The sequence below is a fragment of the Podarcis bocagei genome (genome assembly GCF_964188305.1).
Source record: "Podarcis bocagei genome assembly, chromosome: 3".
Lineage (NCBI taxonomy): Eukaryota > Metazoa > Chordata > Lepidosauria > Squamata > Lacertidae > Podarcis > Podarcis bocagei.
Genome location: NC_138127.1, coordinates 23,545,190 through 23,572,979, shown reverse-complemented (window position 1 = coordinate 23,572,979; position 27,790 = coordinate 23,545,190). Strand labels below are relative to the sequence as shown.

The following is a 27,790-nucleotide window of genomic DNA, read 5'->3' as shown; positions in this document are numbered from 1 at the left end:
TGTGATATAAAAGGCCACCAAACTATTGCAGGAAGTTAAGACCGGCATCCATTGGACTCAAAGCAGTAGGACTGCTCTGAAACATTTAGAGGTGAAAGCAGTATTGGAAGCAGAATCACATGTCACTGCCCCCATACACTGATGCAGTGGTGGAGGAAGAGGGGTGCGGGCCGCCCCGGGTGTCATCACTGAGGGAGGGGGATGACAAAATGACAAAAAATATGAGGTTTTTTTTAAAAAAAATGGGCTCACATAACTTTTTAGTTCAGTCAAGAAATGTAATGAAACACGGCTGGCACTGGGCACCACACCACAGGGCTGGGCACTTACCATGGGGCCTGTAGTTTGCCTGAGCCACGCATCTCTCCTTGGAGTGACGTGGTGGCTTGAGTACCTGCAGGCTCCGCGCTGCCTGAAATGGCAGCGTGGGACTTGCATCTGCCCTCCGCCTCTCTCTCCGCCGCCCTACAGCTGAGGGGGAGGTGGTGAAGAGGCTCTACGCAGCGCCCCCCGCCCCCATGAGCGGCTTGCCCCACCCCCGGCTGCAGGACGCATGCTGCACCCAGCACCTGAGCGGCTAGCTACGTCGCTGCATTGATGAGCACAAATCACTAGGAATGCACAATAAAAAGAATGTTTTTTAGGGGCCTGTTGTGCATTTCAGCCTCATATGCTTGGATTAATTAAGGGCAAGAGGGGTGTCAGAAATACTGGGCCCCATCCCTGTTTTTTTCCTTTCCTTTTAATGCCGTAGCAGGAGCTGGGAGGGGAGGCACTGGCCAATGGGAGGTAGTGTGTTTCTCCCTTCAAATGTTCCCCTGAGCAGTTTTCAATGTTTTCTCCCCAGCCGGACTCTGAAACCAGAAGTGAACCTAGCAGGAAGAAAGTGGCCAAGAGTAGAGGGAAACATTTGCAGGAGAAACCTGAGGACTGCAGCAGGACCAAAGTCCCCTCCCCTCTCACCATACTTTGGCCTGTGGGAGCTTCCTAGCTGTGGCATGTCCCCATGCTACTCCGATACAGGAAGGATGAAAGAACCAAGAGGATGGGTTTCCTACCACATGAACACCACCCAACTGCCAATACAACTACACCTGAGAACCCTGCCCTTAGGTCCCTTCCCTCCTGGACAGATCTGCCTGGCATGCTGAGATTGGGGTGTGCTTTCTCATTAAGAGTCACTCATCCACCTGAAGGTGCTTCATCAACAACTTGTACCTGGCTGACGGTCCTCAAAAAGTACAAGTTACTTGCAGTCCCCCAAAAGTAAAGCACGCTACCTCCAGAATGGTTTTCCAACCAAAGACAAGGAACCCACTGGAGGGCAAGGGGAGTGGCAGAGAAGGGGAGAATACAGAGGGCTAAGGATAAGCTGTTTGCTTTTTCTGCCTTACCCTCTTCCCGCACCATAAATCCAAGTACGTACACATGAACACACACACAAAAACATTATGCAGTATTTTAAAAATTGGCAAGTTGTTAAAATTGTACCATATGTGTGCCATTACACCAAGAACGGGCACATTTCAACACAGCACTGGCCCTGTGTCCCAAAGCAACTGAGTTGCAGCCTGAAAATGTAAGGCTCACCTGACGTAATTTATTTGTGATCCTGTTGCAATAAATTCAATTATTTAATGCTGCTGCTTCACATAAACAGCATACTTGCATTAGGGCCTGAGGGGTCATAGCCAAGTTATTGATTGAAGTCAAAATAACCAGATTTATCCCCCACTCAAAAACACTGCCAGTTATCCAGCTCCCTCCTTGTTCAGTGTTATTAATTTTTCCTCTGCTCCCTGTCTCTAGCTATAAATATTTCCAGACTCCTGCATTAAATAGGCATAAGGGGGGGAAATTGCTCCACATCGCAATGTCTAGTCTTTGCAACCAACAGACACCTGCAATGATCTTTTAGGAATATTTTTAACAGCATATGGGTTTACTTCCTCATGCATGCACACTTTATGTAATTCCCAAGATCCTAGCTGTCACTCTAAAAATACCAGCCTGAAACCAGTGTTCCTTCCTTTTCAAAGAATAGTTGACTGAGAAAGGTATTCGTAAGCAGCTTCCAGCACTGACTACACCTGGTTAGCATGTTTCCAAGTCTTATGTGGTGAAAAAGAAGAGTCCGAATGAGTGTCAGGAGTTCCCAGAGAAATCAGTGGGGCCCCCTGTGCTTATATGTTGGATTTGATTACATTCAAGGGTTGTATTTTGGCATTGTTGTACTTGTGGTCTCAGGAAAGTCAACTCATCAGTTTGATAACATTTGAAAATCCAGACATTGGCCAGGATACAAAGAATTCAGCATTCATGTGCATACATTGGGAACCCCCAAGTCCCATTCTTTAAGTAGCAGCTGCTTGCATAAGCCAATCCCAAAACTCAGGACAGTGTTTATCAAATTCATTGAATGAAGTGTGAGGAGCCGCTGTTGGGGGAAAGAAATATGAGAAGTCCTTTTGGGTGCATGCAAGCCACTTCTCACACTTACTGTCCTGAGCAAAGAAAGGCAATATGGTCTGGGAATGCCAGTAGAAGACTTGCTTCAGTGGACTGAGTGCCCCATTCTTCTTCTGGATTAATAACTATTCATGCCAGATGCCTACATTTTCTGAGAGAGAGTCAAGGCAGCAGTATTTTAAATTGCAGTTAGCACTCAAACTCTGTCAGTTATTTATAACAAGAAGGGGGTTTCCACGCATGCAGAAAAGACGGTCTGATCTTTCAACATGTATGCAAAAATGCAAACCGAGTTTAAAATAATTTGGAATAGAAGAAACCTTCAAAAATACAGCTTGAGACAGAACCTTTAAAACCCTGCAGACAGTCTGTTTAAATCCCATTGAAGTAAATAGGATTTAAGCAATTCCACAGCAACATACAGGACTGCAACCTTACTTGTAGCAAAATCCAATTAATGTTACAGGGATTCATAAATATACTTGAGATGTGTTTTAGATCAAGTCCTTTCAGTTACTGAAGTAAATCCTTAAAACCCCCTAATCTTTTGCTCTAAATAATCCCTGGTCACATAATTAGTCCTGTTAAAAGGATTACAAGCATTCCGTGACATCCAGGTAACTGAAAAAAAGCTAATTATTTTCAAATTCCTTCTAGTATTATCTGAGTGGTATTAGAATAAAACAGGACTGGCCCCATTATTTAATATTAATTCACCATTCTAAAACCCCTGAGTGACTTGGCATGCTACATCTTCAGTAGCTGCAAGTTCCTAAGCCCACAGAATATACACATGAATTACATTCAAACCAAACACTGTATTGAAAGCTTCCATGTCACATTCTAAATTCATTGGTTGGAAGGCAAGAAAACCACATGTACGAGAGAAGCAATCTCTTCCTCAAGAAGAATTCTGAAATAGGGCTGACTTGCAGAGGCAATTCATAAATCTATTACTTTAGGTGGCTCAAATATAGACTGGGCAAGGGCAGAAAAATCTGAACAATGTGGTAAGGCTCTGTAAGCACAAAGTTACTTGTTTCTGGTTCCTGTTTTATGTGTTCTCCTTTTTTTCTTTCTTTTACATAAACCATAGGAAACTGGGTTGAAACGGTGATCTCCAGGGATAGTTCTCCAGCCTTATAATACCAACAGCAAACTGTATCCACGATTTCTTCTTTTTTTGGGAAAAAAACAGAGAGACCCACCAACAGAATTGCACCTGCGTTTGGGATCTGCCATTGGAAAGCCCTGCGCAGAATTTAAAAGCACTTCTGCCATTTGTAGCATCTTGTCCTCAAATGCTCAGCAGCGTTGCACTAAATGATGCTACGATCTGCTTGCTGTTCCCGAACAAGCTTCACAAGTTTGTGTTTAGTGCTGTCTTCCAGATATAGTCTCTGAAGGAAACAGTTTATTTCTCCCCTTGAGTGGAAGGGAACTGTTATCACTTTGTACTAAGATTCTGTTTTGTGATGAGAATTCCTCCCCCCGCCCCCAGACACGAAGATCCAAGAAAACAGTCAATCTAGTCTAAAGCTGTACTGGAAAGGAACCTTCCCTCTGAAATCACTTCAGGGCTGCAAACACACACACACACACACACACACACACACACACACACAAACCAATACCTCATTATGTACAAAGGGCAAAATAAGAGTTGTACAGCTTTTCACTGGGAATCGGTCTCTTATTTCACTGGAGAAACTATATGAAACATTACCTGGGTAAATGATCTTTCCATAGGAAATAGCACAAACACATTATTTATAATAAAGCTAACAGTATGACTTCTTAGAAGGAAAACTGGATGGTGCTTAGCTCATTTGCCTGTCTTATTTCCAACTCACTTACAGGCGAGCCCAGTGGGTTTCAACAAAACTTGCTTCCAAACATGTGTACCACTGCAGTTTTTCATTGTTATTAATGCAACGATAAACTGAAACGTGTACCAAAATCAGTTAAAGATGCATGAATTTTCTTGACACATATTATCTTGTTTCCAGTATCATACAATAGATTTTTTTATGCACACTACAACCTCTATTATTATAATAATTATAAAATGATACTGTATATAGTTTAAAACTTTGGTTGAACATGCATTCTTATACACATAAGTGTGCAGGTTAAAACAGCACTATGTCTTTATTCTTCGTATGCCAGCTTAGCATGGTGAGGGAATGTAGAAAGAGCAATGGAAATGGAAACTAGGCTGCAAGCATGTGTGTCTGTATGTGTGTGTGTAAATATATATGGGGTTGCCAGAGATCCAAGTGCATAGGTTTTGGATTAGGGTAATAAGACATATGCAAGGGTACTACATCGTCTAAGGTGAGTCTCCAGTTTCCTCATTTGTAGTAGTATTTGAGAATACAAATATTGATGGCACTTTAATGTGAGACTTTCTCCTTTTGCAAGCTCAACATAACAGCCATTTTGCAAGATGAAGCCTGGCTCTGCCACTACAAATATTTGGGAACATGAATTCAGTGCCTTTCATCTCAGTCCTTAATTCAATACAGCAGAAATGTGGCTTACTTTGCTTGCAGGTTCAGATATGATCGTGTCTGGAAACGCTTAATTTTTGGACAGGCCACAGAAACATTCCTACTAACCTCTATCGCCACAGTTAAGAAGACATTTCAAGACATAACCCATGTCCCAAATCATCTAGGAGTAATTCTGCAGTATCACTAAGTGTTCCAAATAAAATGACTCTTGGTATACCAAAACATTAACTCAGAAGTTTCTTATGACATCTATTGATTGGTAAAACACAGAATTTATCTGGCAGGTTTATTTGAAAATCACAGGTGCATAAGGCACTGCATAGTATTAAACAATTTTATTTCATTTAATCCTACTGATGCCAGGAAAGGGTGATGTAGTGGGTGGACTAGGACTTAAAAATGAAATGGGGAAAACAAAAAATTGATGACACAAATCAGAAACATCTGACATACCTGCAGATTGTGAGTATCTTGATCAAGAGATTGAACCACTGTTGTAAGTCTAACTGAGATCTACTCTTACATCAACTATTTATTTGTAAAGCCATTTAAGGATGCCTGCTCTTATCAGAATAAAGGGTAAGCCCCCTAGCTGATTTTAACAGAACTTGTGAGCCAATATCTCTCTTCATTCCCTCGTTAGTAGCTCTGCTTTAGGCTATAGAGATTAGGCTTTTAAGATTTCTGAAGCAACAAGAAAGAACAGGGCCATTAAAAGCATGTAATGTAGCATCATGCTACACTCTAATTAACTCACTTCACTAAGCCTATTTTTCAGGGTTTTAAAGGGGGGGTGGGATAAAGAAAGGAGTCAGCATTAGTTAATCTCAAAATCAATACCTTTCTTTTTCTGCTTTAACCCATTACAATATGATGCATTTAAAATTGTGTAGGTGTTGTGACTGGCTTCTTTCAGATCATGATTATAGATTGCAGGTGACAGAACCTAGTGTTGTGAGATTTATCCCATAACACAGGAGAAGCCAATATGGTGCACTCCAGGTGTTGCTGGCCAGGTGTAGTCCAATAACATCTTGGAGGGCACCACCTTGGCTGTCCCTGCTATTGTGTTTCTCTGATAGCACACACAAAAAGCCTTCCACACCTGGAAACAGTTTTTTCTTGACATCTAAACCCTAATCTCATTTCACATGTACACAGAGCCACGTTCTTACTGTCCATACTCCACTCACCTGTTTGGCTAAGCTGGGATGTGCTTCTGCTTCTTCGAGATACCATGGCAACCACTTTGGCACTAAGGCTGGACCGTCTTTTCTTCCCACCTGTTCCAACCGTACCAACTGCAGTGTCTGATTGACTCCCATCGTTATGTTCCAGCTTATACACCTCTCCACTCACACTTGTGCTCTTTGTGATGATTCTCCCTGAAGTCCCCATCCGTCTGCCTTGCATTTTAGGAGTAAACGTACTATATTTACAAAGTAAAAACATACATGTACATTTGAATTATGCTTGTGTTTATAACAAGATCTTTAAATAAAAAAAAACCCCAACACATCATAGTAAAACTGACTCCTTCCCCAATATAAAATATTGCTAAGTATACTTTGAATTATTTGATACCCAAGTACACGACTGTATTCAAATTCCTGAAACTCACAGGTTTCACACACACACCCATTCCTAATTGAAATTGAAGTTTGACTTCCAACTTCTCATTTTAAGTCTGTTCTGTGTTCGGTCACAGAATTTGAATGCTATTGCACTTGCTAGTGCTTTAAGAGTCGATGGAATTTTATTTTATTTTTTTTATAAAAATTTTTTATTGGTTTTTCACATTTTATAAAGACATAACATACACACGGAAAAAAAAGAGACAAAGACAAAAAAAACAACAACATGCATAATTTCAAAAATCTTATTTTCTTAACCTTGTTTCTTGACTCCCCCCCACCCCCCTTCATGCATCCCAATTTCCATAATTATATCAGCAAGTTATTATGTCTGCTCTTTGCCATCTTAATATAACACCTTTTATAGAAAATTAAGTTCTTTCCTAAGTTGGACTCAAGTTCCCTTCCATCGATTTCCCAATTTGTATTAGATAAAAATCATATTAACTAAACCCATTCATTTTACCCATTCAAAATGAATGATACTGGAACGGAGTCTAAGTAATAATAATCACTTTCCTAGGATTTACACAAAAATATATTTATGGTCATAGAAAATAAAAGAACAAAGACATGTACCCACTCGATATATATTCTGATCAAAACAAGACTTGCTATAAAATGTAATGCAACAGGGTAAATATTCCTCATTGATGTAAATGGTTCTAATGAAAAACTGAGGTTTCACAGCACATGGTGATCTATTTACAAAAGATTAGTTGATCTATTTATGATTTTAAAAAAACAAAAACCACAAAAAGTAACCTGCATTAAATCACCATTAAATATATAAATTATGTGTTGTTCCTTTTTTCCAGAGAAGCTTCTGTGCTTCATAGCATAAGCTTGCCCAAGATAGCTGGGCTGGTGGGAAGAAGCAGGAGTACAATTAATACATTCTTATTTCCTGTAGAATTTCTCATGCCAAAAGCAAAATGTATGTGCGTGTGTATAGATAATTTTATTTGGATTTCTCATTCATTCCGCCTTTACAGCTTGAAACTGGCAATAACACTAAAAGCAAAATTAAATAAAACAAGTGGAGCCCTGCAATAAAATGTATCCCTGAGAAACATGCTACTTGAGCCTGTGGCTAAGTAATATGCAAAATAGCATTGAGCATTAAAGGCCAGAATTCCTGCTCTTACTTGGGTATTCTTTCATCTGCTTTTTTTGGTAGCTTTTTAGAAGTTTTTGAACATTTGCAACTGCAATCTGTATGTAAGTCAATGGCACATGACCTCTGCATGAAATTGACTGCACTGCCCAAGCTTGTGTCCCAGGGACATTATTTTGGTGCGGCTAATGCAGCAAAAACAATGCAGGAGGCAGCAGTTATGAGTTTCCAGTCTCTGCAGCCACAGCAGGCATTGTGATTTGCCAGTGGTTTGACCCCCAGAAGCGTACTGCACTGTCTCTTGAAACAGATGGATGCCAACAACGGTTTGGCCTGGGTGGAACTCTGAGAGGGTAATATAAGTAGTCTCACTCTGGTCTGAACTGTAACAGCAGGGCTGCAGAGAGAAAGCAACTCTTTCAGCACAGGCCTCTAACCAGAGGCAAATTTAGGAGAGTGCAACTGGTTTGGTCACACTGAGTGCTGAGCCTCGGGGATGCTGTCGTGGATGCTGCAACTATGATTTAGAATGGAGCAAGAGAGTTTACACTGTGAGGTTAGTAATTACTATTCTCTGAGCCCAACACACAATGTGGGAACAAAAGCAATGGATGCCAGCAGAGGATTGTTATAAGCTTCTATGTCAACCTCAACATAACCTTCAGCCTCATTAGGGGATGGCAAGACCTCTGGACTACATTGCAGGGCTCTGGTTTACCAAACAGAGACTGACCTGCAATATTCTGTGTGAACTGCACTGCAAGGCTGCCATCAGTTACCCTCTTTTAGTCACAGCCTCTTCCAACCTGCAATATCAGGACAGTGAAGTGCAGCTACTTTGGAATTAGCATTAGCAGTGGCTGTGTGGTTTGTGTGTGCATGTGATTCACACAAAATAACTGAATTAGAAAGAGCATGAATTCTTCTCTTTGCCACTACCTTTTGATTTTCTTAGGGGGCGGAGTTGACACACTGGTGCCCAATCCCAGCAACATTAAACTCCTGCATTTCTCCACTGATTTCTATGGGTAGCTCCCACCTCTACCCCTGGGGACATTTTAAAATTGGTTGAATCAAGAAGTGACCCTTCCAGACATTTCCTCTGTACCCTTTCTATTCCTCCGACCGAAGTTGTTCCTTCTTAGCCTTTCAAAATTCCATTCCACTGAGTTATTATGAAGCTGTTCAATCAACCATCACTCCTCACGGCTGATAAGATTTCTCCTGCAGATATTTTTGCTGATATCTCTCCCTTGTGCATGGATCGTGTAATTTTAGCTATAGAAGTCTGAGCATGGGGAGACCTGAACTGGCATTAGTATATAGAATTGTTTGCAAATTGCTTATTAAAACACTCGGATACTGGGTCAGGATTCGCTATGACCCATCTGCATAACTCTGCCTATTAAATGCTAACCCACAATTAACATGGCTTACAGCACTCAGAGAACATGTTTGTGTTTAAGCTCTGACAAGCATGTCTCCAAGAGCAGGAAACCTAAGAGCTGTGGGGCAGTCACTATGAATATGTCTCGCTTTATAGTAGAAACATACCAGGCCAATCAGATGGTACAGTCAAAAGAACATTTGCAGATGACAAATGGGCTGTGAGGCGTTTACTCTGTGGGTTATGCAGGGGTTGGTCAAAGCAAAACACTTTTTAATGCTGCAACACTGAAGTGAAGTGTCCTAGAGACTCATCTCCATCTAGAGGAAGAGTTGCCACATAAAATGTGTTACAATAATCTGGCCTTGAGGTTAGAAAGACAATGAATGATGGGTACTAAGCCTGGCTGAAACAAAAACGATTGCAGCCTTTTCACCAGACAGCTAGTGAAAAGTGAGACTATTAACCATAGGAAACAGCTTCCAGGTACAGCAATGAATCAAAAAGCAGTTTGAGGCTGCACACCTGAAGCATCAGGAAGGGCTAAAATATCCCCTCTTATGGATGTCTCTATCCCTTTGATGTCACAGTAGCTGCCAATTATCACCACAGCTATCTTGTCTGGGTTCAGCATCAATGAGCTTCCCAACATTTCATATCTCACCAAGGTGAGTTAGTGGTTAAGCACTGTGATGGTAGGGCTTGGGTTAAATCAGAATGGCAGGCAGATCAAGACCCACAGACTGTTGAATTAAATGCTGAATTATGTTTTTGACACTGTGGTGTCATTTCTGTGGGACTCGAGCATTCGTGAAACTGCTACTGAGTTGTTTCACACACTCTTGGCAGGAAGATGGAAAAGTCTGCTTACTTGCTCAGTGTTTCCTTGGGTCTCAACTGCAGTGGACCTCAGGAAACCAGCTCCGTCATCCAACCCATTTAAAGTGTGTATGATAGGGCTGCAGTGTGAGGTCACACAAAGACAACAAACATCTGTATGCTGATCACACAGCTGCGCCTCTTGCTTAAGCCAAAATACAGGGTGCTATTCGAAGCACACTTATCTTGAAAAGTATTGCTGGGATGAGCAGAATTAGCTTGGAGGGGATGAAATCATCAGTTTAATGTCCAGATTCCTTCATTTAACTGGTATGTGAATGACCCTTCCTGAAAACAACTGTACAGCTCTGAAATATTATCTAGCCTTAACCCCCACCCCACCCCTCATATCTCTCCTAGATTTTTCAGTAACAAAATTAGTATGCAACCACTACCATTGGCAATGACAATGTCATTTTATTTCTCTAATGAAATGACTGTTTGAAAACAAGGACAGTTTCACCGAGAAAATCTTATTTCATCTTGCATACATAAATCTGAACACCCCAAGGAACTGTCCCACATTGCCAAAGGGATAATTCTACTAGATGAAATTATAAAGGATCAGAACATCCAACATCTATAGCCATTAGTACCACATATATCTGCCCATAAGAAGGCTCTACTAAGATCAGTATGGCTTAATCCTACACGTGTATAGGACTGCAACCTTAATTTTGTAAGTATATGGAACGGGAAGACCAGCATCTTGCCAGTTATAAATTCTGCTCAATTCAAAGTGTCTATATACAACTAGGGATTGGGGGAGGGGGGTTCATTCTGTTTCCACTTTAATGCTAACCTATCTTATCCACATTTTCCAAAACAATATTTGAACTGAAAAACAGGCATTGTTTGATATTAACTCTCCTCCCAGTTTTGTTTTGCAGTTCTCCAGCCAAATAATGTATACAAAAATTATGTATATTAGGGGAAATTGAGCATAAAAATGCATATATTAGTGCCATATATAAATGTAACAACATATAAAATAATTGTAATAGTGGAAATTGTTTCCAAAAAATATGTGTATCAGGCAAAATTGGCTTATATGGACATGCTGTGAAATCTTGAAATAAATAGGGATGCAGAGCTGTCATTATTGATGGACTGCAGGTAAAATTAGATGATTCTGAAGAAATAATGTTACTTCATGCTGTTTTATCCCAGTATAAGTTCAACTGTAGTGATTTATTTTGAACCGAAAACCACTGAGATGACAATTAACAGGAAAAAAATCCTCATTTAAGGGAAACGTGAAGAGGTTGCCCACAAAGAACACGGGTATACATTGCAGCCCCACAGAGGTGTTATTGTTTTGGGAGGGATGACATATAAGCACAAGGACTCATGACACATGTAGCGCACCAAGGTTACAATGATCATAGTAAGGTGCCCTGGGGAACTATATTTCCCTGGATCCCAGGAGCCATTTTTGAAAAGATGGATTTTTAAAATAAAGTTTTTGATACGTCATAGGAATCTGCCATTCCAAGAAAAAGAGATGACAGTGCTGTTGGTTATATATAATCCCTTGTGCCTACTTAAACTAGCTCTCTGGATTAGAATGGGGTTTTTGTTTCCTGAATCTTTTTAAAGCAGCCTTTCATGCCACACTGCAAATGACTGAAAATCAGAAGACTCTTGAAAGTTGTTTGTGAAATATGGGCATCTGAAGTTCAAAAATGAAAGATAAAAACTCCCACTGGGAAGGCCCAAGCCCTTGAAACAGTCTAAAATAGATCTTCGAATTCTGCCGCATGGATTTTTGTCCTGCTTGCAGGCCATGACCTTCTCAGCAAAAGACACATGGCCAAATCTGGTGGTACTTTCCGCAAGTGAGTTTTCACACAAGGAAAAACTTCTATATTCCCTTCTCTACTCCACAGTTCCCTGGACTAATGATTTAATAATCCAAGGGCTCAAAAATTCCCTGGAGGCTTTTCAGGGAGTGCAGAGGGGCTGCCGTTAGACAGAAAAGATGAAAGCCCCACCCCACGCTGCTTTGGATCCTAGATGCCAAGATTTTATATGAAAGCACTGGTTTTCAAGTTAAACTTCACTACCATTTTCTTAATGCTTCACTTCAGTAGTGTGAACCCAATTAACTGGAAGACATTAAAAGGGCATTCTCTAATCATTAAATGGTATTAAAATTAGGCAACATGCAAAAACAATATAATTAAATCACTTTGAAATTATCAAGGTCACATTTAGAAATGAAGGTCAATCATACACACACACACACAAGCATAATCATATTGATGATTGCATTAATTTGATTTAATTAATGTCATAGTTTGTAACCATTTTTTGACTCTGTGGAGTTGTACGTAAAATGATCACAAAACTGAAAGTAAATGTAATTAAGCAATTTCATAGATACTTATCAGCTACTTTCTACAGAAACTCACCTATGTACTCTATGAAAATACATCTTACTCCGTAATCAAGGTAGTCACAATCGCCTCTGAAATAGTAAATTTTAGTGCGCTTTTTCAGGAGTGTTCATCTTTTAGCAAGAGAAATCTTTGTTCAGTAGCAGGCCAGCTGCGATTCCAAATAGTAAGGAATCAACAGCATCTTAATAATCCAGGATCTTCCTTGCTGTCAATATATAGCGTTTAATGACTCTAGTCTTTAGACAGAATCACACTGACTTGTGACAGAGCTAGTTGGAATGCTTCCGCCTTCTCTGTCAAATACAGAATCACATACTAATTCTGAGCCCCTATGGAGTTCTTTACAAGGAGATTGCTCATGAATGCTAATAACTTGAGAGCATGTAGCACTCCTGGACTAAAGGAAAAGATAATCACTTCCCTTTAATGAGGAACATAATATTTCTAAAAATAAACTACCCACTGTTATTCAAAGTGCGCCACACTGAAGTGTGACCTCAGATCATCTACAGTTGGCCATTCTGTCAGCAGCACAAAAACTCTGGAGCTAGGACAAATAATCAGCCAGGAAAGGTTGCGGTTCTCTGCAAATATGCTTGCTGATAAGCCCCATTCAAGTCAGCAGAAGTTATTTCTGAGTAAACATGCATTGTCTTAGAATGTAACTATGATGTAAAACCAAATGCTTTGGTAGACTAAATGTGATATGATTCACAAAAGCTTGCCGTCTGTCGATTCTGACACTTGCCATTGCATTCATGTCTACAACTCTAACAATTCAAGTGTTGGGTGTCTAATAATAAAATCTTATCATTAGTAGGTGCTCAATCTTGTTGGTCTAGGGACGTAGTGAGCAACTTGAGATCAGCACCATGGACCAGTGTACCAAATATGTATGGCATATTCTGAGCTGGTGACCTACATTCACGGTAATGAACATGGGAGATGCCAAATGAAGATGAGCAACCTGCTGCTGTTCTAAGACAATATGATGAGGATGATGAGGATGAAATTGTTGGCTTCACATGTGCAATCATATAATTTGTAGAGTTAGAAGGGATCCCAAGGGTCATCTGACTAGATGCAATCTCCTGCAATGAATTGTTGACTCATAGTTAATGGTATCGTAAGTGTCTGAGTAGGGACGCAGGTTAAACCACAGAGCCTAGGACTTGCTGATTAGAAGGTCGGCAGTTTAAATCCCCGCGAAGGGGTGAGCTCCCATTGCTTGGTCCCTGCTCCTGCCAACCTAGCAGTTCGAAAGCACGTCAAAGTGCAAGTAGATAAATAGGTACCGCTCCGGCGGAAAGGTAAATGGTGTTTCCGTGCACTGCTCTGGTTTGCCAGAAGCAGCTTAGTCATGCCGGCCACATGACCCGGAAGCTGTACGCCAGCTCCCTCGGCCAATAAAGCGAGATGAACGCCGCAACCCCAGAGTCGGCCACGACTGGACCTAGTGGTCAGGGGTCCCTTTACCAGGAATCAAACCTGGGGCTTTTCACATACAAAACACTCGCTCTACTACTGAATGACAGCTCTTTTGTGAGAGGGGACGAGGGAGGTGGTGATGGGCGCTTTGTGAGCAACCTCAAGCCTCAGGTATACAGCTAGAATATTCAGAGAGGCTTGATCCACATCTGCAAAGAAAGCAAAAAATGTAACACACTGTTTGCTCAAAATCACGGACAGTTGTGCTTTTGGAACCCAAAGGCTTAAGTAAATTTGCTGGGAAGTTGCTGTGGGAAGTCAACTTTTGTAAGATACCCAGCAGCATATGCCTTGCAGCGTCGAGAAATGCTATTGTTAATTGTCAATTGTCTTCATAATGCAAGCCTTTATGCAATGCTTGGGATTAAGAGCCAGTGTGGTGTAGTGGTTAAGAGCGGTAGTCTCGTAATCTGGGGAACCGGGTTCGCGTCTCCGCTCCTCCGCATGCAGCTGCTGGGTGACCTTGGGCCAGTCACACTTCTTTGAAGTCTCTCAGCCCCACTCACCTCACAGAGTGTTTGTTGTGGGGGAGGAAGGGAAAGGAGAATGTTAGCCACTTTGAGACTCCTTAAAGGGAGTGAAAGGCGGGATATCAAATCCAAACTCCTCCTCCTCTTCTTCTTCTTCTTCTTCTTCTTCTTCTTCTTCTTCTTCTAATTAGTTCAGTTGAATGATGTTCACGGAACTAATTCAAAAATCCCTGAACTATGCCATCTATATAAATGGCTCTACTCTGAGTAGAATGTAGTTCCACATTTTAAAAAATCATTGACAATAATGCAGAACTGGCTCACCAGGTAGGGTGGAGCAGGTTTGTTAGCTTCTCAGCGGGTGAGTTGCGGTTGCTTAATAGGAGGGGGAAGGTGGCAGGGAGGTTGACATTGTGCAAACACATCAACATCTGTGAACTTAATATATATGTTGATTAACTGCCCGATGATCAGGCCATTCTGGAGCGAGGTGAGGATATTTATAGCAAAAGTAATAAAAAGAAATTGTTATTTAGGGGAACTGAATTTAATTCTAAATTATATTTTGGAAACTTGGAAGATCTCAAGGGGCCCAAAAAGTGGTTGTATCGCGCTATAATAGAAGCAAAAAAACTTGTTCTGATGAATTGGAAGAGTCTCAAAAAGATTCCACGGAGCATATGGAATGATAATATGGACAGGTTCGCTACATACAAAAGAATTGCTTGTCAACGCAAAATAAGAATGGATAAATACGAAGAATTTGGAATGAATATCTAAGTGACAAGGAGGATAACAGTGGGAAATAGAGGGGGGGGGAGAGTGGTGATAAACAAGGAGTAGGCATAGGGATATTACTGTATATAAATTTGTGTTGTTAATTTGTGTTATTATTGTTATTATGGTTTTTTGTTGTACGTATCGACAGGAGTACCAGATTGGCTCCACCGTTGCCTTTGCACTGTGCCAGCCTCCTCATCGCCTTGCCTCGCCTCTCTCCATCCCATTAAGCAACAGTGACCCACCTGCTGGAAAGCTAAAATAGTGCCTCCCCTCTCCCCACGGCAAACTGCTTCTGCAATTGTCTCTAGATAGTGAGTACTATTTAAACTACACATTGTGGTGCTTTTAGAAACGCACTTTCCGCTTTAATTACTGGTGGGGAAAATCCATTTGTATGAATATGAGGCAAAAGAAAAGTCTGCAATATGGGAAACGTTAACAAGTTCCTTGTTAGTAAGAAGGAGTGCATAGTAAAATCCAAATTTATGCACATCTCTAATGAGATGCAAAGGCAGAATTTGATGATGAGCCATGGAAAAATCTGCAGCCTGCCAGACACATGCTTTGTGATAACCGGAGCTAAGTCATCCTTTTATGTCTCAAAAGCAAGCCTGAACATCTAGGCGACAACCACTGCAAATTCTCTTGCTGACCTTAAACAGAAGGTGAACCCAAAAGTAAATTACCCTAAGCATTCCTTTGTTTAGTTTCAGGAGAACAAAACTTGGGCAACAGCAAAATGCCTGTAGAAGGATGCTGCATTTCTGAGCTGTTTTCATTTCTTCAGTTTCCAAACAGGATAGAGAGCACCAAGTACTCAAGTTTCCAAATGAGTTATCCTGCATGTAAATGCACTGGACATAGAAATTGGGGGAAAGGATCATCCAGGATCCCCAAAGTGTGCAGAAAAATTGGGCTTGGCTTAAAAGGGGTGGGAAGTCACAATGGGTGTACAGGTGAGAGCCCCCTGCTACTGGGGCTGGCAGTTAGGCTGAAAGAAAGCCAGAGATTTGCTACTAGGGTGGAATCTAGGCACATATTTAAAAAGTTGTGAAAATGCATTTTTAAAAAATGTTTTGAAAAATATATTGGATTTGCCATAACTCACCATTGCCATCCAGTGTCACATTTGTATAATGCACTTTACAACAAACTTAAAATGTTTTATTTGCAGCTGCATAGCTGAGTCCCACGTTTCCTCCAGCCAAGGGCCCAAAGCTACCCCTTTCTAAAAGGGTGGTTACCAGATTACATCCCCGCCCTCTCTCTCCTGCAAACTGTGCCAGGGCCTCACAAGTCTACACTCATAATTTTCTAGTATTTTTTTTTTAAAGAATGCAATGGAATTCTAGCATTTTTCCTAGTTACAATCACAGCATCTGATGCTGGTCATTAATCCCAACCAGCCATGTTGCAAATTATGTGTGTACATGCAAGGAAATATCCTGGGATCATTCATAAAAAAAATACGAATATAATTTCTGAACCAGCTCATCTGTATTGTGAGGGTTTGATTAGCTGCTTGTGCGTGAAAACGTGCTCCCTCAGAGTTTGTGCGCCCCCACAAACCTCCGTGTGTGACGGAGCTCCTCAGACATGTCTGCTCTAGTCACTAGTAGAGTCCGACAGTGGCTGTCTGCGGAAGCGTTTCCAGCAAAGAAGTTCCTTAACGGAAACGCGTCTCCTGGACTCACGGCGTGACAGTTTCCTGCGAGGTATGGGTCTCCCTATGGGAGACTCCGATACCTCACCACTGTTCTCGCTGGAAGCCTCCCTGAGCCCTCCCTCCTGCTCGCATTCCCTCAGAGACCCACTCCTCCCCCTGCTGGTCCCTGCTTCAGCAGTTGAGTCTCTTTCATCCTGCCTGAGTCCCTCCACCACCTGATGCTCTGATGGCAGTTCCCTGACATCCACCTCCCCTCCAGGGCCCCCCTCACCCCCTCCCAATTCCTCCCCCCTGGGAGGTGAAGGGCTAAAACCCCGAAACGAATCTTCCTCATCTTCTGACGTCTCGAACAATTCTCTCCATCGATCGTCGTCCTGGCCAGCTGAATCCTCCTCCTCTTCAGAATCTGGGAACCCCTCCAACTCCTCTTCCTCGTCGGTGGTGGCAAAGTATTCCCTTCGGAACCTCGCTACAGGCTGAGGTTTACGTGGGAACCTCTGATGAAAAGTCTCTATTAAAACCTCGTCATTGACATCCTCTGCCCTAACCCAGGTGTTTTCCGACTCCGGTTCCCCTTCCCACATTACCAAATACTCTACTTGATCTCCCTTCCACCTGGAATCGAGGATCTCCGCTACATGGTAGCTGTGTTCCTTCTCCTCCATTGCTGGTCCCCTAGTGACCCTCCCCTCACTGTCTCCTCTATACGGTGACAGCAACGACCTGTGAAAAACTGGGTGCAGCTTCATGTGGTTCGGTAACCGGAGCCTGAAAGCCACTGGATTGACCTGCTGTATGACTTCAAACGGACCCAGCCTTTTGGGTCTTAATTTCTTACAACCTCCTTTGAATGGCAACCCTTGGGTTGACAGCCACACCTGGTCCCCCACCCTGATGCTTTCACCTTCCCTTCTGTTTTTGTCTGCTTGCCTCTTATATTCCTCCTTAGCCCTGTTTAAGTTGAGTTGGAGCTGGCGATGGATCGCTTCCATTTCTTCCACGAACTGTTCCGCAGCTGGAACGCTCCAGTTCTCCCCCTCCCCCCCTGGGAAGGCTCTGGGATGGCACCCGTGATTAGCCAAAAAGGGGCTCATCCCCGTGGACACGTTCTCTGCATTGTTGTAGGCAAATTCTGCCAACGCCAGCTTCTCCACCCAATCATTCTCTCTGTCATTAACATAACACCTCAAATATTGTTGGAGAACCCCATTTGCTCTTTCCGCCTGCCCGTTGGTTTCAGGATGACGGGCCGTCGAGAAATTAACCTCTACATGCAGTAAGCTCATGAGCTTCCTCCAGAACCTGGAAGTAAATTGTTTCCCTCGGTCTGAAACCACCCTCAAGGGGGCGCCATGCAACCTAAACACATTCTCTACAAACAATTTGGCGGTTTCTTCTGCTGTAACCGCATGTGAGCAGGCTATGAAGTGGGCCATTTTAGTTAACAGGTCTACTACAACCATGATGGCTGTTTTCCCTCTAGACCTTGGCAGATCAGTCATGAAATCTATTGCCACTGCTTCCCACGGTCTCTCAGGTGTGGGCAGTGGTTCTAATAAACCAGCCGGCGCCTGCCTCTCCCCCTTGGCTCTTTGGCATTGTTCACACCCTCTCACATACTCCCGCACATCTTCCCTGACCTTGGGCCACCAAAATTCCCTGGTAACCAGCCACATGGTTTTGTGTTGCCCAAAGTGCCCTGCTGTGGGGCTATCGTGCAGCTGCTTGAGTACTTTCTCCCTCAATTCCCCTTCAGGTATATATAACGCTCCCTTATAATACAATGCCCCATTTCTCTCCTCAAAACCACCGGGTTTGTCTTCCTCCCCTCTGAGATCCCTGAGTTTCCCCTGGGCGTATGCATCCTGCACCGTACCCTCTACCAATTCCCTTTGCCCCACCAAAGTCGCCCCACACACCCAGCGGTCCTCTGGAATGATATGGGTTTCTTCGGGTGCTCCCTCCCCCTCCAAATATTCAGGTTTGCGTGAGAGAGCGTCCGCCCTAACATTCTCTGGGCCTGGCACATAACAAATCTCAAAGTTAAATTTGGAGAACTCTTGGGCCCATCTCAACTGCCTTTGGTTGAGCACTCGCGCCGTTCTCCAGTACTCTAGATTTTTATGGTCCGTGCACACTTGCACTTTATGTTGTGCACCAACTAGCAGATGCCTCCATCTCCGGAACGCCTCATGAATAGCAAGCAGTTCTCGGTCGTACACCGTGTAGTTCCTCTCGGATTTGTTCAGCTTCCGCGAGAAGAAGGCACACGGACGCCACTCCGACTCCTCCTTCCCCGGCTGCAGAAGAAGCACCGCCCCTATGGCTCTGTCAGATGCGTCTGTTTCAACCCTTAGCTTCTTTCGTAAATCCACATGCAGAAGTTGTTCTTCAGAGGCGAAGGCCCTTTTCAGTTCCTCAAACGCTCGCTCCGCCTCCGCCGTCCATACAAACTTCTTCTTACTGCTGAGACAGTCAGTGATGGGCGCCGTCAGATGGGCGAAGTTGCGGATGAACTTACGATAAAAGTTTCCAAACCCTAGGAACCTCTGCACATCCTTCTTGGTTTTGGGTGTTTTCCATTCCAGCACTGCCTGTACCTTGCCGGGATCCATGGCCAATCCCTTGTCTGACAGGCGGTACCCCAGGAATTCCACCTCCTTGGTATGGAACCGACACTTCTCCAGTTTGACCCACAGCCTGTTGGCTTGCAGTCTGCTCAACACTTCTCTGACGTCTCTCACATGTTGCTCCTCATTCTCAGAATACACCAACACATCATCTAGAAAGGCAACGCAATTCTTGTAGAGCAAAGGGCCCAGCACGTGGTTCATAAAAGATTGAAAACACGCGGAGCCTGCTTGTAATCCAAATGGCATAACGAGGTATTCAAACGCCCCCAAAGGGGTAAACATGGTGGTTTTCCATTCATCCCCTTTCCTTATGCGTATCAGGTTGTACGCCCCCCTTAGATCCAGCTTTGTGAAAATCTTTCCCTTCCTCACCATGGTCAAAATATCATCAATTCTGGGCATAGGGAACGCCACCGGTTCAGTCACTGCATTCAGCCGCCTAAAATCACATACAAGTCTCGGCTTGTCCGCATTTTTTTTGTCCACAAAGAACACTGGGCTCCCCCCTGCTGCTTTGGACTCTCTGATGAAGCCTCTCTTCAGGTTCTTGTCAATGAACCCTCGCAACTCCTGCATTTCCCTGTCTGACATGGCATACAACTTGCCCACGGGAAGCTGTGCTCCAGGGAGTAAATTGATCTGACAATCAAAGGGTCTATGAGGTGGTAGTTGGTCAGCTTCCTTCTCGCTGAACACGTCGCTGAGATCTGCATACTGTGGTGGTACCTTCACCTTCCCCATTACTTCAGTCCCTGCTAGGGTGGCTTGGGCCCCTACTGAACCCTTCTCCCCTTTGCAGTGTTCTAGGCAATGTGCTGAACCAAAGGACACCACTCTTTGATGCCAGCCAACCAGCGGATCATGTAGGGCTAGCCAGCTCATTCCCAAAATAATGGGAGCGCCTCCCAGGGTGGCCACATTAAACGCTATCAGTTCTGTGTGCCTTGCCACCCTCATTATCATTGGGACAGTCTGCAAGCGGACTCCTCCTCCCAACAACTCCCTGCCATCAATCGTGGTCACCTGCAGGGGGTTGCTTAAAGGGATGGTCTGTATCTGGTGTTCAGCAGCAAACTCCTTGCTCATAAAATTGCAGGAGCTGCCTGAGTCCAATAGCGCCTTTATTTTTAGGGGATGCCCATTCTGCAGCTCTAGCGACACTTCAATCACTAGAGCAGGTCGAGGAGCTTCTGGCACGGGCACTTTCACTGCTCTTTGGCCTGGCTGCAGTGCCCCAATTGTGGCAACCAGGCGTTGGCTTTTACCTGCTCCGCTCCCCCTTCTTCTCCCCCCTCAACAGCTCCCACCATCCCTTGCCATTCCTTCCTCTGGGGGCAGACTCTGGCAAAGTGGCCTGGCTGTTGGCAGAGATAGCATTTCCGGGGGCCCTTTCCCTCCTTCTTAGCTCCCTCGCTGGTTTTTGAAAATGCGCGCGCGCGCGCTGTTCCGATTTCCATCGGCTCTGCCGGCGGGAAAGCTGGCTCAGGAATGTCTGGAATGCGGAACTCCTTCCAACGTTCCCCTCTCCCTTCCCGCCTCTCCAAGGCTCTTGCCTCCTGCCGCGCTCCTATGGTCAGCGCAGATTTGGTCAGCTGATCCATAGACTCCGCCCTGGGGCTCCGTGCCAGCTCGTCTTTCACCCCCGAAGAAAGACCTTCTTCAAATAGCATTTGAACGGGTGCCGCCGATAAATCCCAACTCAGTCTGTGAATCAGCATGGTAAACTCAGTCCAATATTCACGGACAGATCGACTCCCCTGCTTACAAGCCATTAGCTGTCTGCGCACCACCCCTTCCTCAATATCGCTGGAAAACATGATATCCATTGCACGAAAGAACTTCATTGTGTCCTTTAGTATGTCATTGTGCGTTGCCATTAGGGGTCGAACCCAGTCTCTAGCCCCTTTCTCAAGATGCCCAATTACAAAAGCAACTCGCGATTCCTCATCAGGGAACTCATCGAACTGCACATTAAGGGCATATTGCATCTCTGTCCTAAAAGCATGGTAGTCCTTGGGGTCCCCCCCAAATTTCTGCACCAATCCTGGTACCTTTCTGGGGAATTGAGTGGCTCTCCCCTTCTTGTCTGCATCCTGAGCCCTTCTCTCCTCCAGCCTCGCCGTCTGCAGGGCCAGTTGAACCTCCAACGCTCGGTATCTATCTTCCAAGCTTGGACCAGCTCCAGCCCCTGCTCCTCCGGTTCCGGTTGGTTCGCTCATGATGCCTTCTCTTGCACAGGCAGCGTACAAAGACTGTCGGACTGCTGTGAGGGTTTGATTAGCTGCTTGTGCGTGAAAACGTGCTCCCTCAGAGTTTGTGCGCCCCCACAAACCTCCGTGTGTGACGGAGCTCCTCAGACATGTCTGCTCTAGTCACTAGTAGAGTCCGACAGTGGCTGTCTGCGGAAGCGTTTCCAGCAAAGAAGTTCCTTAACGGAAACGCGTCTCCTGGACTCACGGCGTGACAGTTTCCTGCGAGGTATGGGTCTCCCTATGGGAGACTCCGATACCTCACCACTGTTCTCGCTGGAAGCCTCCCTGAGCCCTCCCTCCTGCTCGCATTCCCTCAGAGACCCACTCCTCCCCCTGCTGGTCCCTGCTTCAGCAGTTGAGTCTCTTTCATCCTGCCTGAGTCCCTCCACCACCTGATGCTCTGATGGCAGTTCCCTGACATGTATCCTTGCAATAAGATCTATTCTCTAAAATCAGTCACCTGGTGAAAAGACAGAGAAGCAGCATCTTACAGTGCAGTCCTAAACTTGTCTACTCGGAAGTAAGTTTCACCTAGTTCAGTAGGTCTTACTCCCAGTAGGTCTTAAATATGAATTCAAAATTGTTGACCAGGAGGAAAACCAGGACACATCACACAATGAAGATCTCTTCTCCTTGCTCTTATTTGAGATAATAACCAAGCACGTCATAGGCTAGGACATCTAAAGTATTAAATACTCCTAAAGTATTAAATACGCCTAGATACCCCTAAAGTATTAAATACTCCTATAATTAAAATAGCATGGACAAAGATTGAGGGAATAAATATACAAGGGAAGGAAGCTAACTTTTACCTCACATCAGCAACAGTATGCCTTCTCCTTTTCTTTTCTTCCATATTCATTTTTTTTCCTCCGTGCCCCGTCTCGCCATCTAATTCCCATGATATCCTTCTTTCTTTTTTGCCATCACTTTTGCAGCTCTCTAAGGACTTTGACCTTTTCCATAGTCAAAACATGCAGGCATGCAAAATTAAAATGTAAATAACTCAAAATAAAAATAAGGAACTACAGGCACTAGCTCTACATTCACACATGATTTTAGAGCACTACAAAGCATGCAAGAAAAAAGAAACAACCAACTTTGGATTTTAAAAAACAAACAAACCCAAATGCAACTTAAACAATAACATAGACACCAGCTGGCTAATTCTAAGAAGGCAATTATTTTCTGTTTCAGGGTTTCATTCTATGAGAACTGATCTATTATTGCCGTGCAATGTTCTTCACCTTTAACAATTAACTGAACAAGAACCTTTCGATTAAGCCATTCAGCCTGTCCTGTTGAACAGGGACAATTCAAAAGCGCTTACATTTCTCAGAAGCAGACCCAGAATCACAAATCTGAAGCTACTGGTTGCTTTGTATGTGTTTTTTCCTTTTTCTTTTTAAGTTAACAGCTCACTATCAGCTGTGTTAACTTTGCTATCCTTACAGATATGAACTTTTGAGATTGCAAAGTTAGATGAGTCTGCTAGGAATTCATTAACTAAAACCATTTTAAAATTATAACTCAGTAACAATAATGAATGCCTGATCTTTGCAGGACTATTGTTTTAAAATGATTTTCTGTGAGTCACATATTTCTTGAATAAAATGCAAAAACCTTGAGAAGTAATTAAATATGCAAAATGTTCTATTTTTTTTAAAAAAATAAAGCAGGGAAAAGTGAAATGTCCATTCTGTATTACAACTTATATTCAAGACTTATTCAACCTCTTTCCTATCCTGAAGAAGAATACTGCAAGGAAACTCTTTAACACTTTTATTAGGTTTCTAAAAAGGAACTAAATATACCCTTTGATCTTATAATCACTTAAGCAGTCCCAGGCTATGAATTACACTCCACTTTCACATGACTGATGCATATGAAACATTAGTGTGTGAGGGAAGGGCCTTAGTTCAATGGCAGAACATCTGCCTGGAATACTGAAGGTTTCAGGTTCAACCCCCTGAATATTCAGGTTAGGCTGCTGCCTGAAAACCTGGAGTGATAATCAGTATAGACAATACTGAGGACCACTGGTCTGCTTCCATATAAGGCACCATCCTATGCTTCTGTGCTCTGAAGTAAGTGAGATGCAGACTTCAGGGAAATAGGCTGCTATCATTGGCTGTGACATTTATAAAAATTGATGGGGTGCAACACCTGAGGAATTAGCTTGGCCGCATAGCACCACTGCATTGAGCAGGTTTATGGACCATCCTAAATCTACAGGCTGCTGCAACCGAATGGATGGATCACTGCTATAAGAAAGAGACAGGCTGGGAGATGGCTGGCCTTATCTATCTAGTACCCGCTGAAGTCATATCAGTTACAATATGTATGCTAACGTGCTGCTATATAACTCAATGCCATTTTCTCAGCTGTTTGAGCTCCGTCACCAGGCATGTACATTTTAACAGGAAAATCTAAACTCATGAAAATTCGGCTCAGCTCTACCAAGAGTCTCCCTCCCCAAATTTGAGGCAGAAGGTAGTAGTGGAAGGAAAATAGTCTCCAGTGGAACACACAAAGACAGGTTACCTATAGCCATTGCCACTTGCTGGAGACCCAAGAGCTCCCTGTACCTTGCAGTTACCAAAATTTGCATGTTGCCTCTACCTACTTGCCGAGCTTCTCTAATGTTGCTGCAGCCTAGAGGTCATCAGATTTATTTATTTTTTCCATATTTATATAAAGGTAAAGGTAAAGGGACCCCTGACCATTAGGTCCAGTCGTGACCCACTCTGTGGTTGCAGCGCTCATCTTGCTTTATTGACTGAGGGAGCCGGCGTACAGCTTCCGGGTCATGTGGCCAGAATAAGCCGCTTCTGGAGAGCCAGAGCAGCGCATGGAAATGCCCTTTACCTTCCCGCCCGAGCGGTGCCTATTTATCTACTTGCACTTTGAGGTGCTTTCGAACTGCTAGGTTGGCAGGAGCAGGGACCGAGCAACGGGAGCTCACCCCGTCGCGGGGATTTGAACTGCCGACCTTCTGATGGGCAAATCCTAGGCTCTGTGGTTTAACCCACATCACCACCCGCGTCCCATATTTATATACCTGCCCTCTAAAATGAGTTTTGGGAAAGCTCACGAAGGGGGAAAAAAGATGCAAGCTTTCAATAAACTGCTATCGCCTCCCATAACTCACTCCATGGCAGTGATACTGCAGGAGATGTTAGCTCAAAGGCATAGGACATCCCTTCCCAGCATGGTACGCTCTAGATGTTTTGGACTATGACTTTAATCAGCCTCAGCCAGCATGGCCAATGGTTAGGGATGATGGAGTTGTAGTCCCCATCACGCTGAGGTTGCTTGGTGTTGGACATTATGCTATTAATTAATACTAACTTATAGCTGTGCTATAATGCAGGCTTGGAAATAATGGGCATGTTGGGCATTGAAACCCTAAATAAAGAGGAAACTTTGCTACTGGCTTAAATGACAGAGCTCTGTCTTTTAAATGAACTCATGGCAGCTAAAGTGGAAAGAATGGCCAGATGATGCTGTAAATCTAAAAACTGAGCCAACTGGTCAACTTTTGTCAGAGATGGGATTCCAGCCTATCCCATCAGATTGCTCAAGTTCTCAGGTAACATTCAGTCTCTACTCCCACCTGATCCCCCCAAAAAGAAAAACCAAAAACCATTTTGTCATTAAAAAGAGCCAGAGGGTGGGATTTTTTTGGAACGCTTTCAATATGTTCTGAGATAATGATCTGCAATTGCTGCTACCTGGAAAATCTCTGAAAAGCTGGTAAAGCTAGGAGATAGAAGGCCACAATCTTAATTAATGTTGAATAAATGTTGGAGTGTTGACAATATATTTTGTAATAACAACAAAACATTTAGCTTCATGTTAAAAGCAAAACAAAAACATGTTAACCTGAATTTATGATGCCCCTAAAATGACCAGAGGAACTAGGCATTAACAAAGCAAAAGAATTTTGACCCTACAATATTTTATTTATTTATTTATTTCATAAAAATTTATATACCACTCGATTGTAGAAAAAAACACAAAGCAGTGGCAAACATATGGCATGCAAAACAAAATGTATACTTGTTGCAACTATTATTCTACAAATATGACTGTTGCAGGATCCCAGGCAACTGAATACATTGCGTCTGTTCAATCCAACCTTTTCAATCACTACTATGGGAGAACAAAAAGGAAGACAGCTTAGAACACCTTTAAATGTTACCCTGGTCACGTAGGACATTCTTTTTTCCATGCCTGGCTCCTGTGCAGATGGGATAATGTTTGAAAGAACCAGCCTCACATAGAGAACTCAAGTGTGCAGTTCCCTGCTGGGAGGAGGTGAGGAGAAGACCCACCCACCGACTCTCTGCTAGTGTAGTTGGATCATTTAAGCACTACTTCAACCACATGGCAGCCACTCACAGGAAAGTGGGTCCCATGCAACCATGGTTAGATTTAAAGGTCTACAAAGACAAATCAAGAAAAGGGCACTATCTAAGAAGTTTGTACTGCATGTGCACAAACATTCCATGGGGTTAACTGGCTGCAATACAAAAAACAAACAAACAAAAATCTTGCCTTGTGGGACTATAGGGCCCCATTGATTATGTTATGAGGAAAGGCTTGAAATTTTAATGAAATATATGGAATGCCTTTCAAAGAAAATGTTGATATTTCAAAAGCATTCCTGAAACTTTGATTTCCATATCAGTTCAGAGGTGAAGTCCATTGAATTCAATGGGGCTTACTCCCCAGTAAAGTGTGGTTTTGACTTGCAGCCTTGGTTTCATAAAGCCTTTGAGACTGCAAGCTCCTGTACCCAACAGTATTTAATTTCCTCTTCATAATAAATGATTGTATGACTAGGGCTTTGCAATGATTCTGTTAAACTTCTGGGTTTCAAGCTGACCCACTATTGATAGCTGCTCAGATTTTGTTTTGCTGCTTCAGCAGTCATAATCCAAAGTTTGAGTTTCCTTTTTTCCTCTCCCCCCCCCCCCTTGCAACTAGCAATTGCTGTTTGTATATGCGTGTAAATAATCGACTATTTGAAATATCTATATATGTCTACATTGCAAACTCACCTGATTCTGCCCCTCGGGCGCTCTGATTGCTCTGACATAAAGCTTGTGCTGCTGAGACGTGAGGCACTGCTGGCACGGGAAATGGCTGACACATCACTGACATCACTATCTGATGATTTGGCAGAGACGTTATCACAACTTCTGTACTGATCTGCTTGTATGTTATACTAAAGAGTTAAAAGAGAAAGTGTGAGTTCTCTTGACACAGTGTGAGGGAGGGAAAAGCTTCATGGTGTTACAAATCATTATATCGTTGCGACACTGGTAAACTCCAGAAAATTTCTATTATTATTATTATTATTATTATTATTATTATTATTATTATTGAAAGAAACCCCCAAAAGAACAACGTTTTATTTGCCAGACCAGTACAGGGAACACTGGCAGAGGAAGAGGAGTGTGTGGCTATTCCTGCCTATACTGTCATAAAACTGTGTACTACACCAGTACTGGCAGTTACTACTTACTAGCACAAATGTTCAGAATGTGTACAAAGTCCAATTCAGCTGAAAGAGCATTTCAGCCCTTAAATATCCAATTGATCCCTGCACTTGGCAGGAGAGGGTCTCATGCAGATGTCATCTTATCAGGAGGTTCATTCCATATCATGTCGAAATCAGGCCTTTAGCGCAGTAGCACCTACCCATTGGAATTCTCAGTTGGTTAGAGTGTGGTGAGGATAACACCAAGATTACAGGTTCAGTCCCATATGGGACAGCTGTATATTCGTGCATGGCAAGGGGTTGGCCTAGATGATTCTCAGGGTCCCTTCCAGCTCTATAATTCTATGATTCATTCTATGAATTCCCTCCTGCTACATATTAGAGAGGTGCCATCTCACCTGTCCTTTCACTGTTCCTGAAAGATCATCCTCTTTCAACAAGACTTTTAAGCAGATATCTTTATCCCAGTCCACATCTGTATTGGAAGTATTTTTAACTTACTGGGTGTTTTTTATTCTTATTGGTTTTTTTAAAAAATGTTTCTATTGTTTTTATATATGGAATTATTTTAAAATGATTTATATG

General features: G+C 43.1%; 1 protein-coding gene and 1 long non-coding RNA gene across 51 annotated transcripts in view; one reads left to right on the top strand and one right to left on the bottom strand.

Annotated features, from left to right (window-relative positions):
* Nucleotides 1-6,165, top strand: part of LOC308583165 — a 28,102-nt gene extending 21,937 nt beyond the window's left edge. The window contains exons 2-3 of the long non-coding RNA XR_014006102.1: nt 3,566-3,835; nt 5,025-6,165. This is a non-coding gene — a long non-coding RNA (uncharacterized lncRNA). The remainder of the gene's footprint in view (nt 1-3,565; nt 3,836-5,024) is intronic.
* Nucleotides 1-27,790, bottom strand: part of RIMS1 (regulating synaptic membrane exocytosis 1) — a 245,825-nt gene that overhangs the window by 21,092 nt on the left and 196,943 nt on the right. For 37 of the 50 annotated variants that reach the window (XM_081186852.1, XM_081186896.1, XM_081186857.1 and 34 more), the window contains 3 exons: nt 26,763-26,929; nt 22,509-22,652; nt 6,179-6,414 (listed from right to left, as the gene is read on the bottom strand). The exons of 1 other annotated variant lie outside the window; for it this stretch is intronic. In XM_081186852.1, the coding sequence (XP_081042978.1) occupies nt 6,179-6,414; nt 22,509-22,652; nt 26,763-26,929 (547 nt within the window). The remainder of the gene's footprint in view (nt 1-6,178; nt 6,415-22,508; nt 22,653-26,762; nt 26,930-27,790) is intronic. 12 more of the 50 variants (XM_081186854.1, XM_081186856.1, XM_081186890.1 and 9 more) reach the window with 1 other exon arrangement.